General features: G+C 32.0%; 1 protein-coding gene across 1 annotated transcript in view; it reads left to right on the top strand.

The window, feature by feature from the left end:
• LOC129235090 (ATP-dependent RNA helicase DDX54-like) overlaps window positions 1–17957 on the top strand; it is a 47302-nt gene extending 29345 nt beyond the window's left edge. The window contains exons 11-17 of the mRNA XM_054868771.1: window positions 5740–5801; window positions 5944–6120; window positions 8152–8276; window positions 10264–10368; window positions 12859–12960; window positions 15234–15337; window positions 17734–17957. Coding sequence (XP_054724746.1) covers window positions 5740–5801; window positions 5944–6120; window positions 8152–8276; window positions 10264–10368; window positions 12859–12960; window positions 15234–15337; window positions 17734–17897 — 839 coding nt within the window. The 3' untranslated portion in view covers window positions 17898–17957. The remainder of the gene's footprint in view (window positions 1–5739; window positions 5802–5943; window positions 6121–8151; window positions 8277–10263; window positions 10369–12858; window positions 12961–15233; window positions 15338–17733) is intronic.
• Window positions 17958–18374: the final 417 nt, after the last annotated feature.

Genomic DNA, 18374 nt, shown 5'->3' with positions numbered 1-18374 from the left:
ATTTTTATTGCACTGTATATATTTTCACTGTTTGAAGAAAGTATTATGCATCAATACTTCTAAGCTTTTGAGAAAGGGTTATTGTTACCTAATTTGTCCCTCATTTTAGCCTTTTTGCAGGTTATCTACGGCCCAATTCCGCGGATAAACAGGAGTTTACTATATATCATGGGGTGAATGCGACATCTAGTTATTACAACAATTCAATTTATTCAAAGAACACTTAACAACTAATGTTTTTAACACCTTTTAGAGAAAGTCAAGGCTTTTATTAAATGTTACATTCGTCCGTCTCTAAATGTTATTTAATTAGCAGCCCAGCAGCAGAAGTTTTTTCAGCAAGCTATGACGCACATTAAAAGCCCAAAAAACTAGTCTATGTGATAAACTGACATTAAACTAATCTTGAAATTTTAATCAGTACCAAAAAAGGCTTAAAAATAAGATGATGAAGTTAAAAACTACAAGTAGGGGCACATGTGAACAATTTTTTTTTTCATTTCTTAATTTTTCAAAAAAATATCAATTTCTTATCGCAAAAGTATCCCCATAATTGAATACACATTTCTTTGTCATGTATTTTTTTGGGGGGGGGGGGATTTTTTAAAAAAATTATTTCTTTACTTTATGGTAATTTTAAAAAACGTCCGCAGTTGTTCACATGTGCCCCTAGAGTGGGGCACATATGAACACAGGTAAAAAATGCAGGAGAAGTATCATATTTTAAAGGAAAATTCTTCAATATGAAACATGTACCATTAAATGGTTAATACCCTATACTGCATCAGTTTCAATTGTAGTTATTGTTTCACTAAGAAAATGCAGGCCTGTCCAAGAAGTCTTTGACACATTTCAAAAATTCGGTAAAAAAATAATAAACGAGATAGAAAGTAAAATTAAATTACATTTATTACCTCATATAGTAAAGTTTTTTTTTAATGCAAAAATGGCCGCAAAATTGCAATGCATTATTGGGTGTGGCAATTTTTAAATCTAGAATTCCCAAACAGGTGGATCGGACAAGATGGTCCCATCCAGTGGCCCCCGCTTTCTTTCTTTGGGAATTCGTCAAACACACTGTGTATTCCACCAAAGTGCACAACATTTCATATCTTAAACATCGCATTACAGCTGCAATCTCGCAAGTTACAGATACAATGCTAGAGCAAACTTGGTATGAAATTGATTATAGGATGGGTATTCTTCGTGCGATGAAAGGGACCCACATCAAGGCAGGGTTGGCAAAAACCCGGGGTTTTTTTAAAAAGCCCATGGACCCAGGGTTTTTTGGGTTTTTTAAATAAAACCCAACTAAAGCTGGGTTTTTTAAAAGAAATGTGGGTTTTTTTGTCTTTTTTTAGGGAAAATGTGGGGTGCTTGTAGCATATTTGTAGCGTAAGTATATGGACAAAGCACAAAAAACGTCTTGGGGTAAAAAAAGCTGGAAAATTCAGCGTTTTCTGAAGAAAAGTAAAAGAGACAACGGAACCCAAGAATGGTGAAGTTTCAGATTTTTTAGTTTCCATGATTACCAACAGTTAAGGCAAAGTTACTTCTCAAGTGATAAAATCTATTGTTTGCTTGTAATTACTACGATTTTTTTTTTTTTTTTTGCACTTTATTGTATTTTATTTTGTTATGCAAAACTACTGTAGAACCTCAAGTAGTTTAAAAATCCTGTTTTACTGAATTCCAGCTTAATCAAGACATTTCTTTGAACTTTATGTTGCCTGATTTTCTATTTCTGTGTACAGAGTAAGAAATATTAAACTTTTTCGTAAGATAATGAAAATACTGTACATCCTATTCTGTTTTCTGTCTGACCGTTTGAGAAACCTGTTGATTTCTAAAAAATATACCTTGTTTATTTGAGATTTGTGACGTGTTGGTTTGCAGAAAATAATTGACATAAAAGCCTTTTAGCTAGAGTAGTTTCCTCTGTGCAATCTACAAATATTGAGAAAAACAGACGTGACAGGACTAAGTCAAGATAATTTGAGTTATTTATTGACCAGTTAAAGAAAAAAGTTTAAAATATTTATTTAAAATCTTTGAAGTATTTTTTTAATGCCATCAAGAGTTAAGAAATACTATTAAAGTTCAAAATTCATTTTTTATGTCCATTGTCTGTGGTAAAGAACAAATAAAAAATAAGTTTAAATTGTGAAAGTATTTTAATTAATCAATTTTTTTTCAAACTTCTAAAAAAAATTTAAAAACCCAAAAGTGGGCTAAATAATGGGTTTTTTCAAAAAAAACCATTGGGTCCAATCCGGCCAACCCTGCATCGAGGTGTATTGATACGTTTTAAAAAAACTTTACTATATGAGGTAATAAATGTAATATAATTTTACTTTCTATCTTGTTTATTTTTTTTACCGAATTTTTGAAATGTGTCAAAGGCTTCTCAGACACCCTGTATTTTTCCCAAATATATAACTGCTCACTGTCAAATTCTGCCAAAGTCTTGTAACCTATTGTGATCATGAATAGACTAGACAAAAACTAATGGGGCATTCCACGGTATTTTTAAAATTATGTAGAGTCCGTAACGTGACCTTTTTTTGCCATAACTTTTTAATTTACCATTTGATTTGCAAATTATTTTAATTTGAGCTGGTGTATTGGTAGGAAAAGATCAAAATAAAATAATATGCTAATCAAACAGTAAACTAAAAAGTTATGGCAAAAAAGGTCACGTTACAGACTCTACATAAATGTCAAAAATACCTTTGAATGCCCCTAATGCAAAGACTACTTAATACAAAGAATATTTTTAATTTAAGGGTTACTCTATATATATTTTGCTTTTAAGCTTCATACATTGTTTGATAATGTATTTAAAAATGATTTTGATCTTCAGTTTTTAATTAAATGAAAATATATTGTGTCTTTTTATTTCCTGTAAGTATTATATAACACCAAATTATGGATCAAATATTTAGTAACAAAAAAATTTAAAAATATTAAATATTTATTTATTTATGTTCATTAATAAAAATAACAATTGACAATAAATTTACAATCTGATTATAGGAAAATAATAATTATAGATATTTACACATTTAATTAACTCTTAAAATATCCTACACTAATAATAATATTAAGGAGATCAGTGGGAACTGTTCACTTGTACCCTATCGTCTACTTTAGAGCTAATTTGCAAAGATAAATCATTTTTAATTTAGTAAAAAAATTTAAACATTGTCATAAATTTACTTGAATATTCATACAATGGTTCGTAATAGTTAGATTTAGATTAGCAGTTAGTTTTTAAAATGATATCACATGAAGAAGAGAGTGATAAAAAAAATTTCCACAACTATGAAAACAAGGAAGTTGCCACCACAGAAACATAAAATAGCTCATTGCTCTAAATGTTTGTCCAAGAGGTATAACTGCTACTGTCATTAATTGAGAATTTTTTCAGATTTTTTGCTTGAAGCAATCTTAGTAAACATACCATGTTCACATGAGCCCCTTTTCCCCTACATGCTAACTAGGAATTATGTACAAGAAAATGCAGTACAAATCTTTCTTTGCTGAAATCTTATATTTCAGTAAAGAAAATCTTAATTATTTTCTGCTAAAAAATTATAATCCCTCAAATAATAAGAAAAAAGTTGTTTCTCAAAATGAACACATGTAGAAAACTTTTTTGAAAATTTCACAACAAATTATTTCAAGTAATATTTTATTCCATGTGTTAGTTAGTTTTCAAATCAAATTCCTAGTTATTTCTATGTAGTGCTTTATTTTGTTTTATTCTCTCTCTCTCTTTTTGCAGAAATTCTTATGAGAAAAAAGTAAAGTGCTCCCTCATTTATCTCTATCTTCCAGGGTTCGTACAAGTCATGGAAATCCTGGAAAGTCATGGAAAAAAAATAACAGAATTTCAGACCTGGAAAAGTCATGGAAAATTGAAATTTTCATTGAAAGTCATGGAAATTTATTTCAAGTCGTGGAAAAATGTCCTGTACAAAGAGAAATGAACAGGAGCTAAAGGAGCATTAGAAATCTTGAGTGATTTAATAGTATAACACATAAAAGCTATTAAAAGTGGGAAAATTGAAAGATCCAAAAATTGAATCTGAATTTTGAAATCTCATTGCATCCACTTCTGTCGCAGCTGCTTGTCATTTTCTGCAATGTGATTTTACTGCCTGGACATCACTTATTTTGAATTTTCTGTTATTTTCAACACTTATTATGTTTCATTCTGTAGTAGCAAAATTTCACATTTTTAGTTTTGCCACGCCCACTCAAAAAAAAAAAAAAAAAGCAATTCAGTTACATGCAAGTTCGATAGTTCGATTCCATCACTCTTAAGGACTTTATTATTAAATTTATCAAAGTTTATCTTAATTTGTTGAATGTTTTAGAAAATAAAGATCTTAAGTCAGGCGATAGAATACAGAAAAAGAGGAATTCTATTGCTCTAAAACAGTAGTGCCCAACATAGGGCATGCAAAACTAATCCATGCGACTCACTGCTACGTTTAATGTCAGGAATTAAACATGTTCTGGAATTTCTGAACCTATTAATTTATATGCATTTGAAAATATGAAAGTTTTTAAACAAAACAAATATATTTTTGAATCAGAAGATTGATTCATTACTGAATGGTTTTTTCAAAAAAGATCTGGTTTAGAAACATAAAGAGCGAAACTATGTGGCTTTATTTTAAAGAACTAAAATACTGTCAAGTTATGTGGATCATTAATGGCACTGTTGACACTAAAAGGTAACATTTGAAGCAAATTTATTGAAATTTAGTGATGACTCATTCAACCTTTGTCCCATTCAATATCATTCTGCCTGTTTTTAAAAAAATATCAGACATTTAAGCATCATCATATTTGTTTCACTGCATTTTTACTTTACTTACATTTATATGATGAAGACAAATAAGAATAGTTTAGTTTTTTAAGTGTGCACTTATATTTTTTCCATTACGAGTAAGTGCTTCAATGAGGCTGTGGCATTCATATAGATGTTTTGCTAATGCTCATTACCAAATATTACAAAGTTTGAGATTAAATAGTGCTATTCTCTTTGTGTAACGAGGTCATGAAAATTTTCATTGAAGTCATGAAAAAGTCTTGGAAAAGTCATGGAATTTTTTCATCCAAATAGAGTATGAACCCTGATCTTCTCTCTCGACTTTTTTTTTTTTTTTTTTGAATTTCAAACCTATTTGTTTTTTTCTCATTCTGAACTTAGAAACTAACTGTTTGTTAAGGAAAAAAATAATCTTAGTTAATGGTTTAATGGTTTTGAATTTATTTAAGGGGGTTCCCCACCATCTCCAAAATTGATATTCATTAAATATTTTTTAATGTATTTGCAATTAATTGCTAAGAAAAATTCACATATTTGTTAATGCTTTGATGCGATTGAACAATTATTTAAATAATTGCATATATACCAACTTTTAAACATTAAGCTAGTTCTTAAAAATATTTTGTTTTCTATGTCCTGTGAACAATCCTGTATAATTTTACTGTAAAACGTGTTTTTTTTGTTACAAGAAAATGGTAAATATGCTAATTTAAGGATATGTTTTGTTTATTTTACCTGTATTACCTGCAATAACCATATTTTACAATCTGGATTGCCTTTGGGCCCTTTAGTTCGTATAAACAAGATTGTTCTATATTTTTAAAAGTGCAGGAAATATTTATCGTGAATTTGAGATATTTGATTGCTGAGATATTGTATTCTTTTTTCTCTTTTAGATGCATCTGAGAATGAGAAAAATAAAATCTTGGCTGAAATGAAGAATTATAGGCCAAATACAGTAATATGTTCATTTTCTGTTTTCTCCCTTCAAAAATATTTACTTTATTTGGATGTGTTGTGTATCTTAAAATTTTATATATTTCAATTTATTTCAAACTTGATTGCAATTCAGTAAATTTATTCCTGTTTTAATGTTTCAGACCATATTTGAACTTGGACCTTTAGCAAAAACTCAAGCCAATGTCATTATGCGAGAAAAGAGAAAGTCTCACTGTAACCGAGTGAAGACACAACCAAAATCTGCAGCTGACAACCAGGAAACATATGTACCACTGCCACATAAAGCCCTTGAAAAGGCTGATGAAAAAGACTTAATGGTATCATCTGAATATGTATTAACCCTATCGTGAATGACCGGGTACCCGGGTACCTTTTTGCGACTTTTATCATAATTTTTACCTTTTCTAACTAGGTCTTGTAAAATTGCTCTTAATCCTTGTTATTTACATGAATCTAAACTAAAGAAAGTTGTAACTGTTTTCTGAAAAACATTTGGGTGGAGTTTTTTAGCATTTAAAGTTTTTATACCTATATTCAATAACCGGGTACCCAGGTACCTATTACACTGCACATAAAAAAAATATCCCATCAAATGATTCTGACATAATTCTTGATGATTCTCATATAAAATGAGATAGTGAATCAAAATATGACCACTGTTTTCGCCCGTCAATTATTTATATTTCATAGGAAAAACAGAATTTTATTCACCATTATTATTCTTCTGAAGTGTTATAGGAGTGTATAGTTCAAAAGCATGAACATTTGTAGCAAGTTGTGACACTCTCGCGAGTACCCCCCCCCCCCCCTCCCCCCCCCCCCAAAATGTAAAAGATCCTCACAACGATTTTTTTTTCTTTTTTGATAAAGGTTCGTTTCTACCCCACATGTGGTAACTGGACAGTTTTGAAATCGTGGTTGAAAAATTTCCGGGTTCCCTCCATACGCATTATCTTCCCCATGTGTAACTGAATAGCCGGAAGCTGAAAAGCACATTCCCTTCTTATCTTCTTTGTCCAGCGAATACCCCCAGGGTTGTCGGCAAATTGAAAACAACATGTTTGGCAGCACCAATAAAAAGAAGGAAAGAGATAAGGAAAAAAAGGAGTCGCCGAAATTTTATTTTTTCCCATTTTGAATTGATCGAACTCCAGAAAATGTTTTTAGCTGAAACAAAGATTTAAAAAAAATTTCTTCCTATTTTGGTAACCCGGCCTTGGCAATAATAAAAGAGCTTCCAAAATACTGATACTGGGAATAAATGAAATAAATAGTAAGATTTGAAACATGTGAGTCACAAAAATTTATCTCAAACAATATGTTACAGAAATGTGAGAATCATGATTGTTACGTTTTTGATGCAAAATGTAGAAAGGAACTGAATTTGGGACGTTCTGCTCCCTCCCTGCATTTGTTAGAAATTTTTAAATTGACGCTTTATACCCACATTTTCCCAAATTTTCAAAGTTTTCAAGCACTTGAAAATGATTTTTTTTTCCAATTAGTTTTTTTTTTTTTTTTTTTGGAAGAATGACGCTATTTTTCGGAAACTGTGGGCCCCCAACAAAGCGGATGTCCGTAACTATAGCTTGTTTAACTTAAAGAAATCTAACACTGGTCACACTCAACTATAAATTTAAAAAGTAAAGAAATAAATTGCTTTTGTTAGATTTTTTTTCCATTATAAAACACATTTTAATGGTCCCCCCGCCGCCCACACACCTTGTATTTGAATTTGATTTCGAGACGGCTCAAGGCTAAGAGGCGGTAAATGCATGTTTTACTATAAATCCTGTTCGTTTAATCAGACAAGCTGGTTATTAGGACCAAAATGGCCCAGTCCCAATGTGGTCCTATGAACCGGAATCTACTGTATCTTTTTTTTTTTATGATCCCACATCTGAATTATGCTGAGTCCTTCCTGTCAAAGAGCACCTGAATTTTAATTTATTTTATTTAATTTTTTCTTTATGTATTTGTTTTATTTTTCTTCTTGTGCTTTTTGATGCAATATTTTTTTCATCTTTTCCTTTGAGGGAATGTAATTTAAGTACCAAAAACCTCATTTAATTTTTTCTTTATGTATTTGTTTTATTTTTCTTCTTGTGCTTTTTGATGCAATATTTTTTTCATCTTTTCCTTTGAGGGAATGTAATTTAAGTACCAAAAACCTCATTTAAATTCATTTTGCTAATCGAAGCCAAAGACAGTACAGTAGCATTGCAGCAAATTCATCCCTGTGTCCTCTTAATTCATATTTTGTTTTTCTTGCATTGCTATTAGCGCAGTTGCGTTTATAGTGTAGTTTCCTAAATTGTGGTAATGTTTTCATTTTTTTCTTCTATCAGGGCTTTACTCAACATGTTACCATAAAAGAAAATATGAATCGAAATAAAAAACAGAAGAAGAGTGATTACAAAGATACTGAACATTATTTATCTTATGTGTCTACAGAACATTATAAAGAAAAAGGGTAAATTGATTTTTATTTTTTATTTATCTATTTATTTTTCCCCCTGTTATTTATCTATTTATTTTCTCCCCATGCATTGAAAACAATATTTTATGAAAGGAAAATATTTTATTGTGTACCTTTTTTGAAAGTTGAAACTATTTTAGAATCAAAAATGTGTTCTCATGTGATGCACAATACGATGTATCATATAATGACTGTTTAATTAAACAATATAGAGGTTGTTGTGAATATTGCTGGATAAATTAAGAGTTTGTATGTTTGTAAATTCTTTTCATATTACACTAAAATCTCGGAAATCTGAGTCTCGAAAGTTTGAGGTTCTGCTTAATCCGAAGTGCTTCAATTATATTTGAAGTTAAATTTTTTTTAAGTTAAAAAAAAAGATTTTATTAAAATTCCGAAAAGAGGAATCTTTTCCTTCTGTAAAACTTATTAACTACATACAGCAAATAATAAAACGACATTGAGGGGTTGTAAAATAAGAAATAAGTGTCAGAAAAGCACAAATTTGAAGATTACTGCATAATCTGCGAATTTGTGCTTTTCTGATGTTGTTATTTCTTATTTTACTGTTCAGCACAAAGGTATTTATTTATCTTATTGAGATACATAAATACCTTTGGTATGTTGGTTGCTGGACACTCCCTGACTGCCCCAGAAAATTCATTGACCATAAGATGAGGCAGGGGCGGATTTACAGTTCATACAAGGGAGTGGCAGTTTGAAACGGTAAGAGCTACCCCTCTAGACCCGTCATGGGGAAGGGGGGCAGAGAGTCAATTGCCCTCTCCCACCCAGGCTTTGAAAAACTAATGTTTTTACACGTAAGAGAGCGTGGTTTTTGCTATGCAAAATTACAATGCTTCCAGAATTTTTTATTTCTTTTTACATCGTGGACATTTTTTGAACATGGGGCTCATACGAGTGAGTCCTATTCTCTGTTTTCTCTTATTATGTAGAAAATTAGTGAAAACATTGCAAACGAGACCCTAGGAAGAAAATGTTTTAAATATTTTAGTGGGGAATACATCCATGAGTCTCATAACTTGCTCCAAATGTTCATGCTTTGAACTTTGCACCTCTCTAGACCCTCAGAAAAGTGTTAATGGCTAATGTAACGCTCCCTTTTCCTTCAAATAAAAATAATGTCAATAAAGCTCAAAAACTGAAAGAAATAGGAGGCAGCATTTCCAAAAAGTAGGACACATAGGGGGGGGAACGGCAGTCGTATTTAGATTCAGGGGGTCATTTTACATAAGAATAAGGAAGAATAATGGCAGAATAATTCTAAAATTTTTTGACGTGCAGTGTTATTAAAGTTCCAGAAAAAGGGAGGGGGAGAGGGGGCACACTTGGGTTAAAATTAAAAAGTGAAAAACGCCATCCATTCTCGACTACACTACTGTCTAAAACTATTTTAAACCAAATTTACTGAGTCTACTTGATAAAAATAGTAGCAATTGCTGTAGTTTCTTCAATTTCACATTATTGTTTTCAGAAAAAGACGGTTACGGAGGGGGGGGATGCCTCCCTAGTAAATCTGCCACTGAGATGAGGTAATAACTTGATGCATAAAACTGACATTGATTTGCCGCAAAAAAAAAAAAAATGTGTTAACATCCCCCATGGACACACGTCCGATTGTAATTAAAAAAAAGTGCATAGGTCATGTCTGAAAAATGTTTTTTGAATAATCCAAGTTTTTAGTAATCCACGGTAGCTTGAGCCCCAATAACCTCGGATTTTAATGGTTCTAATGTATATTATTACTTGTAAGTTTCAAAGTATCAGTGATAATAATAATCAGTATAAATAGTGAAAACTTAGATTTCCTTTTAATCAGACTTTTCAGTTAAGTTTGCTCATCAAGCTTTGGGATTATTTTTTACTAAAAATGATATAAGTTAAATTCTATTAAAATGTTTTATGATACATCTATACTTTTTCTCATTAGTTCATTTGTTGTATATTTAAAATTATTCAGATTGGGTTTGGAATCAAGTTTCGCACATCAAGCTGCTGGAGCTGTATTAGATTTTACTAAAGATGATGATGAGAGTGTTCGTAAGAATAAAAATGTAAAATATTGGTAAGATTTGTTTCTTGTTCTTATTTAAACTGAACGTTCTTTTAAAAAATTGTCTTTTTGTTTTTGGAAACTGAAAGTGTAACTAAAATGTAACGTGTGTATTTTATGTCTCAAAAAAAAAAAGAAGAAAAAGGCAGATATATACGCATGCAAAAGGGGAAAACAATAGCAGATTTTAGGTTGCTAAACTGTTTCTAGTCAATTTATGAATTCTCAATGAAGATCAACTACCCTCTTGAAACTATTCTCCTCTTTCAAGAACAACTGCTTCTGGCAAACTATTCCAAATACCAACAAGCTCATCAAAATAGTATATTTTCCTATTTCAAAACTATAGCATATGATTTCAATAGCTAAAAATTTCTGTTAATAGAAAGCAGAAAATCTGCTTTCTGTGCAAAAACTCAGTTCATTTGCATTTTCTGAAGTAATAAATATTAATAACTGGGGAGGCGGACTTGCTTCAGATATGTTATCTTAGCGTGCGAACCCTTTTGATATCGTTCCGAAACCAGGAACTAGGGGTTCCTATCTTTAAGAACTAGCTAGGAGGAAGAACTAAAAGGGGGATAAGGAACAATAACACTTTTTTTTTTTTTTTTGGTCAAGATTATAACTCTTGATCACGTTCAAAATGAAGAATATTTTAAAATACATTTTCTCTCCCAGTAAAGAAATTTTAAATATTATTCATTATGAGGATTAAAAATGAGCAAAAATCCTCTGCTTAAAATATAAAACTCTAGTTTTACGATGAGGATGCAATTAACCTTTACACAAAAAGTGTTTTCCTCATGAAGAATACAGTGAGCTTTCATTTCTCTTTGCCTGGACTCACACCAGTCTCAGGGGCAGGGGCATGCACAGGGGAGGGAGAAGGAACACCTGTTGACCCAGGCCCCAGCCTGAAACGGGCCTATTATTTTTAAACTAGTTGTGAAGTATAGGGTTAAACAATATGGAGTGGGGCCCCTAAAAGTAATTTGTGACAGGCCCCAAAATTTTTGTGTGCACCCCTGCTGAGGGGACAGGTAGACAAATGCAGTTACACTACTGGAAATAAGTGACAACTGAGCCTGGTAATGTTATGAAAAAAAAAGGAATTACAAGAAATGTGTTCTACCTACAAACTACAGTATTTTGATGTATGTGATGCAAAACCTTGTTTTCTTATCAGAGGTATATTCTGCAGGGACTGATTTATGGCAGGGCATTCGAGGCCCGGGGCGCCAAAGGAAAGGGGGCACCAAATTTCTGTCATCATTTTTTTTTTTTTTTTTTTGAGCAAAAAGACAGAAAAAAAATTCCAAAACAGTTTTATGATGAACAATGTGAAGAAGTCATATTAGACTCTAAGCAAAGTTTCAAAGTTTCCTGTTTTTGTGTAATCTCTTATAATTTGATTACAAAACTGAAATTCAGGATGTCAGCCTATGATGGAATATTAAAGAAATTTTCTTGCTTGTTTGAATGCGATAAACAAAATATTCAAGAAAGTGCAAAAGATCTTTAAAAATATTACTCCTGTGATTTGGAGGAATCTTTTCCTGATGAATTTATTCATATTAGTTCAATCATCGGAAAAGAAAGTTTAATGACCGAAAAGTTTTTAAAAAATCCATAATCTTGGTAAATGGATACTTTTGCCAATGTAGATACAGCCCTGAAATTGTTTTTGACTTTGCCAATCTCCAATTGTAGTGGAGAACGATCATTTTTTCTGTTGAAGAGAACTAAGTGTCCTTTGCGTAATCTCATTTCTGATAGTAAATTATCTTCATTAGCTCTATTATCAATAGAAAGAAGTTTGACCGCAAAACTTGGTTATAAGGACATTATAGATGAATTTACTCCAAGAAAACAAAGAAACGCAGAAAGCACATTATGATTTACCTTAACCATCATAGTTTCTCCATCTGCGACTGTAAAAAAATTTCTTACATTGAAAATCAGGAATTTATTTTAGAGTTTTCTTTCTATCAAAATAATATCCAAAAATTACCTTCGTATTTTTTGTGGGGGGGGGGGGGGGGAAGGGGCACCATATTTGTCAGTGCCCCTGGCACCCAGATGTGTAAATCGATCCCTGATATTCTGTTTGGAGCAAAAACATAATTGAAAGGTGTTAAGTGATTTGAAAAAAATCCATGTTCTTAGTATAATTTTGCTAATACTGTTAAAAAATTTATAAGTAAAGAGTTCTCAAAAATCTTGTTTCACATTGGTTTAACAGTCCATTCACCAATTGCATATCACTAAGCAATCATCCGAATTGTTATCTGTGTCACTTCCATAAATGGAAAGGAATTTTGGCTAAAGCTCGAAACTTTTTATGTCTGGCTAGTAAATTAATGCTGAATAAAGAGAATGCATTTTCCATGCAGCTGGTCTGATATATCAATTGTCACATCTCAAATATTAGTTTTCCATGTTCTTGTACTAATAATGAACTCAAGAATTGTTACTAATAATTATTTACATAAATTTTAGGGATCGTAAGAAAAAGAAGTTCATTCAAGCTGAGCATGAAGGTGCTAAGAAAATGAAAACAGAGAGTGGTGTGTGGATTCCCAAAAGCTACAAATCTGACCTGTATCCTTACCTGGTTTTTCAACATTGCGTTTGAAAAATTGTTGTACAGGGCCTCACTTATCTGGCCCTTGTTTATCAGGATCTCCGGATTATCCAGATCCATTTTTTCATCCTTCTTAAAAGTTGTATGTTCCTGTAGATAATTTTAAAGTGTGAGAGCAAGAATGTAACTATAAGTAGAGAAATGGTGGGGCAAAGTGAAATAGTTAGGATAACTTTTATTTTCAAAATGGACAAATTAGACAATTGTAGTATGACTTTGATTTAATGATACCCGATTTAACGATTTTCTCAGTTTAATGATGCATTTCATTGGTCCGGATTTGATTGTATTCAATGTCTATGCTCCTTGATTTAACGATATCCTTGATTTAACAAATACCTTTTTACGGTCCCTTGAAAATCGTTAAATCGAGGTTATACTGTGCTTTCAAATTTAGAGTAGAAAAAATATGGTTTTTCTTCATAATGTGTGGAAGTCTGCTTATTTAAAGATATGCATTGCTTATTGCCCACAGTACCCGAAATATCTGTATTTTCGACTATACTGATTGCCTTAGGTCTCAGTTAGTCTGCATAAACGAGGTTCGATTGTCCTTTCATATTCTACTTCATAGCTTATTTCTGATTTGTGCATGTGTATAGCTTGCCCCCCAAAAAATGTTATTTATATTTAAAGAGTGTTCTTTGAAGATCTTAATTGAAAATCTTTTCATGTAACTAATTTTATTTCTTTGTTAAATGTTAATTGAATATTCCCAATCTGTAATAATGTTCTTTTCCTTTTTGTAAACCAAATGTAGTGTTAAAAATTGTTTCTTTCTACTTGTATAAAAGAGTGAGCCAGCATAGTATTAATTATAAATCTTCTATTAGATTGAACTTCTTTGGCTCAGCTTCAGGACCATAGCCTGGGGGTGGCATTAGGGGGCAATGCCCTACTTTTGGGACTCATGCACTACCTTAAAAATTAAGCGCACAAAAAGGGAAAAATCAAGGTAGTAGGAGTCTTCAACGCCTCCTCCTTCTAACATCAACACAGATCCTCTGAAATTGTGATTTAGAAAGTTCAATTTTTAAGCTGAGAGTACCGAACTCCGTCCCTTCCTCCAACATCAGCAAAGGCATCACAATCGCATTTATAGGGCTTCAAATAGCGAAAATTATTTGTGGGATGGTTCTGAACCCTATCTTTTAGACATTTCGTTGAATAGCGTTAAAATATTGGATGATTTTTCCTGAAACTTCAGAGCTGTAAAAACATGTTAGAGCTCAAATTTCAACCAAGATTGGCTCTGAAGGCTGATAGGGAACTGACATCAGATTGAAGAGAAAAGAATCATCCAGTAAACGAGTTGGTGATAATAGTTGTGAAATATCGCCAATGTATGAGAATCAACAATGTAAAAAAGCACAAAGTTACCATTTTTGGAAATTTATCCTTTTATTCCATTGTTGATTTTATTTTTAATAGAATGTATATTCAGACATAGTTTTGAATAACAACATCTTTAAATTAACACTAGAACCGCGGAAATTTCCGTATACCTAAAACCGCGGGCAGGGGTCAATTTGACCCACAGCTTAAAATGGGTTCGTTGATGTTTAAAAAGAGTCAAAAAAATATTTTTTGATGAACAAGAGTAATACTACTAAGATTATACAACATAATAGTAACAGCTCTTGTATGTATTCAAGAGCTTCCTTGACCGAAAGCAAACGACGTTTTCTTGACATTTTTCTGCCGAGACAAAGAATGGTTTCCAACTAGTAGTATAAACGCAGCTCTGTCAGATAACAAAAGGAAGAAAAAAGCTAGTTTTTCTTATCAGTAACCTGTCTTGTTCTATGACCTTGACCCATGTAACCTTCAGTGTCTACTGTAGGTCCTTTACATACCAATTGGGGAGCAGTTTAGACTGTTACCGATTCCAAGAATCGTTTCGTTTTGCATCTACTAAGCGAAGGGTCATTCTGACTCTTTTTAGGTATAAGAATTAATTTCTTGGAAATAAAAAATTCTGAATGGCTAATTCTTTTACAGGTTAATATTTATACAATTTAAGAAAAAGTCAAAAAGTTTCAAGTCATTCCGCTTGTAAAATCTCTGAAAAAATGGAAATGAAATTTGATTTGGGTCAGATTGACCCTTACCGCGGTTCTAGTGTTAATAATCCAAATAGTTCAGAGCAACTTTGTGATATACTATTGCTGCAATTTGTGCAGAAATTACTTCTCATACTTTGCAATTTCTTATCTTTAACATTGAACAGCTATAAAAAATGGCAGGAAAAGAATAAAATTAAATACCAACATAATAATGATGAAAGTGATGAAGAAAGTCAGTTTGGAAAGAACAGAATAATGCAGCCAAAAGGTCAGTTTTTTCCCCATATGGGTCATTAATCAAAACTTGTAACTTTTCTGTCACATGTCTCTTACAACAATAAGTTTAAGAAACAATTCATTTAACAAGGCTTTTTAATTTTATCAAAAATATATCCATTAAAACCTGCCAACAATTTTTTGATAATAATATTTATTTCAATATATTTTTGGTTCAGAGCATATGAATTCTCACTTCCATGATATGTCACACACTGTGACTGTTTATGTTGCTTAATAACTTGTTTACAGGGCCTGATTGCTGCATAGGGCAACTAGGCCTGAGTCTAGGGCCTCATCTTCCTAAGGGGCCCCAAGTTTTTCAAAAACTTATACATGCCATCAAAAAATCATGTGTTTTTGTGAAAATAACAAAAATTAATGATTTATTAGTTGAAGAAACACCTTTTTTAAATATTGTTAAACATTATTTTAATAAAGTATATTTAATGTTTTAATATAGTGAATTTTGTTTGTTTTAGTAGAATAAGGAATTGTGTCACACAATAAATTCTCACCTCCGTTACCCAAACACAAAATGCCATTGTTCCTTAACAGATGGCAGTAATGACATCAATTTTTTTTCCCCATGATACAAGAAAGCCCCCTCGTTTAATTTCAGCCATAAATAAGTTGTAAGATTTTTAGAAGGTAGATTTTGTTTTGAAAATCAAGTGTGGTTATTGAGAACCTCCGTGAACTTGAATTTCAGGGATGTAAATTAATGTAAAATAAGCAGTGTACATTTTTCGATATGTTTAACATGTGCAGATTGTAGCAACGAAGAAAATTGCTTTTCTGGAACTTCAATATCAACACATTTCCGGGATAGAATGCTGAACCCCATGCTTTCGCCTAATATAATGTCATTAAAGAAGGCCAAATTGCATTTTAACAGCTTCGATTTTGGAAACTTTCCGGGGTAAAAACCTCATCACATACCATCATTTAGGACTGCCTAAAATTGTATCTTTGGAAACTTCAATATTGAAAAGTTGAGGGAGGGTTTCTCAACTGCATCGCTTCCCTTAACTCTGACAAAATGGCCAACAATAGCGTTTTAAGACTCCATTTTTTAGCAATTTCCGAGGGACCTTCGATCACCAAATTTGGTCTAAAATTACATTTTCGGACTTCAATTTCGAAAATATTCCAGATCAAAATTCCAAACCCCATCTCTTCTAACGTCATAAAATTGCTGTGGACATGAAGTGTGAACCATGGGTGCAAAACCCTCCATCTCAGGGCGGATTTCCATCTTGGACAAAATTTCCGAGAAGGAGGTCAGAACGGAAATAAATTCAATGACTTTCCTTCAGTTTTTACTAAAAAAAGAAAAATTGAGTGTTTGAAAAATATGCTATAATATTACTGGACCATTCCATAACCACGAATGTACATCCACATTCTTTCGATTTTCCGCCATGGGCTTGTTTTGTTTGCAACATGCTTTTGGAGGAGTGGCTTTTAGACTCGCGCTGTTTGACTTTTTTTAGGTAGCTCTGATATTTCCAACTTACTGCATTGTAGACCATGGAGTTGCTCTATCCTCGCTAATTTTTCAAATTGATCGTCTTTCTTTTTCACTTGCTATTTTCGATCATCCTTTCGTTTTTTTCTCTTTTTTTTTGCAAACTTTACAGGCATAAATGGAAATTATGTGCGCTCTTAAATTGTCTTCGAGTTGAATCTGAATCACCGGTTGAGTGTGATTGCTGACGAGATGAAATGTTTACGCCACATTAAAGGGTGTCCTTAAATCAGACTAAATTTTAAGCCATTTTTGAAGCTAGGCGTGGTTTGGGATTTCTCCTCTGCAAACTCTAAAAAAAAGGTCAAAAATGTTTAAGCTGTCTGTAATGATGTAAAATTGGGGGAGAGTGAGGTTTAAAAAAAAAATTGAAACTGGAGTCTTAAAAACACTAATCTAGGCAATCTTCGGTGAATTTATGAGAGATGGTTTCTTTGTTCTAACCTAATACGCATCCCTTGCACATATCGTCACCTCAGAGCAACAGTAAGATAGCTAATCCCAGAAATGACATTAAGCTATCTTACTGTTGCTCTGAGGTGACGATATGCTGTGATGGATTTCAACTTTGAACAGTGATTTATATAAAAATATCTATGGAGAATTTGTTTAATAATTTGTCTAACACTCTTTGCCTCCTTACTGCAGCTGAAAAATTGTATTGTTTAAAAGCTTGTTGTGCATCTCATAAATTATATACTTTTTATTTCACAAATATACAATTTTCTGAAAAACATTAAATTCACTAGCAGTTAATTCTTGAAAATAAACCTATTGCTGTAATTTTTGCAGCAACATTTAAATTTGAAAAAAATATGCCATTTTGGTAATAACTTTCATTTATGTGTTCATAATAGGAAAAAGAGGAAGGAATAAAGATCAATCTGGAAAGCCATTAAGGAGAGAAATGAAAACAAAAGAAGAAATACTGAAAACACGAACCAGAAAAGAGCGCTTGATGAATCACCAGAAAGAAAAACATAAGTCAAGAACAAAGAGAAAGAATATGAGAAAGAAGTAGAAATACTTCATATGTAAAAAAGTATATCTTGTGAATAAATAAAGATTTTTATTATACTGACTGTGTAAAAATAAATTGTCATTTTTCACATTTGTTTTAATTTTTGTTTGCTGCAGTTGAATTTTGTGTTGCAGTTGAATTGCTATGTTTAAATCAATTGCAAAAACAATGGAAAAAACACAATTTTTTAAAGTTTTTATTGTTGTAGAACAATGCTCCAGCAAGCTCCCTTAAGAGGTTTTTCGCCTCCCGCTCGGGTAGTTCCTATTCCGGAGCTGATGATAGCTAAAAAGCATGAAACTGCAGTCCTCGGATGGAATAACTGAGCTGGCGGTGTATTTAAGTAATGCTCCAGCACTTTTTTAAGCATTATAATAGTACAACTAATGTAATATTTCATTTAATGCACTTATAGCAGGATTTTTACGAGTCGGGGAGAGTCTGGAATGGTCCGGAAATTTTATTTTGATTCAAAAA

This window comes from Uloborus diversus, chromosome 2 (genome assembly GCF_026930045.1).
Source record: "Uloborus diversus isolate 005 chromosome 2, Udiv.v.3.1, whole genome shotgun sequence".
In the NCBI taxonomy this organism is placed as follows: domain Eukaryota; kingdom Metazoa; phylum Arthropoda; class Arachnida; order Araneae; family Uloboridae; genus Uloborus; species Uloborus diversus.
Note: the sequence above shows the minus strand (reverse complement) of the source record. Positions and strands in the feature narration are given on the sequence as shown.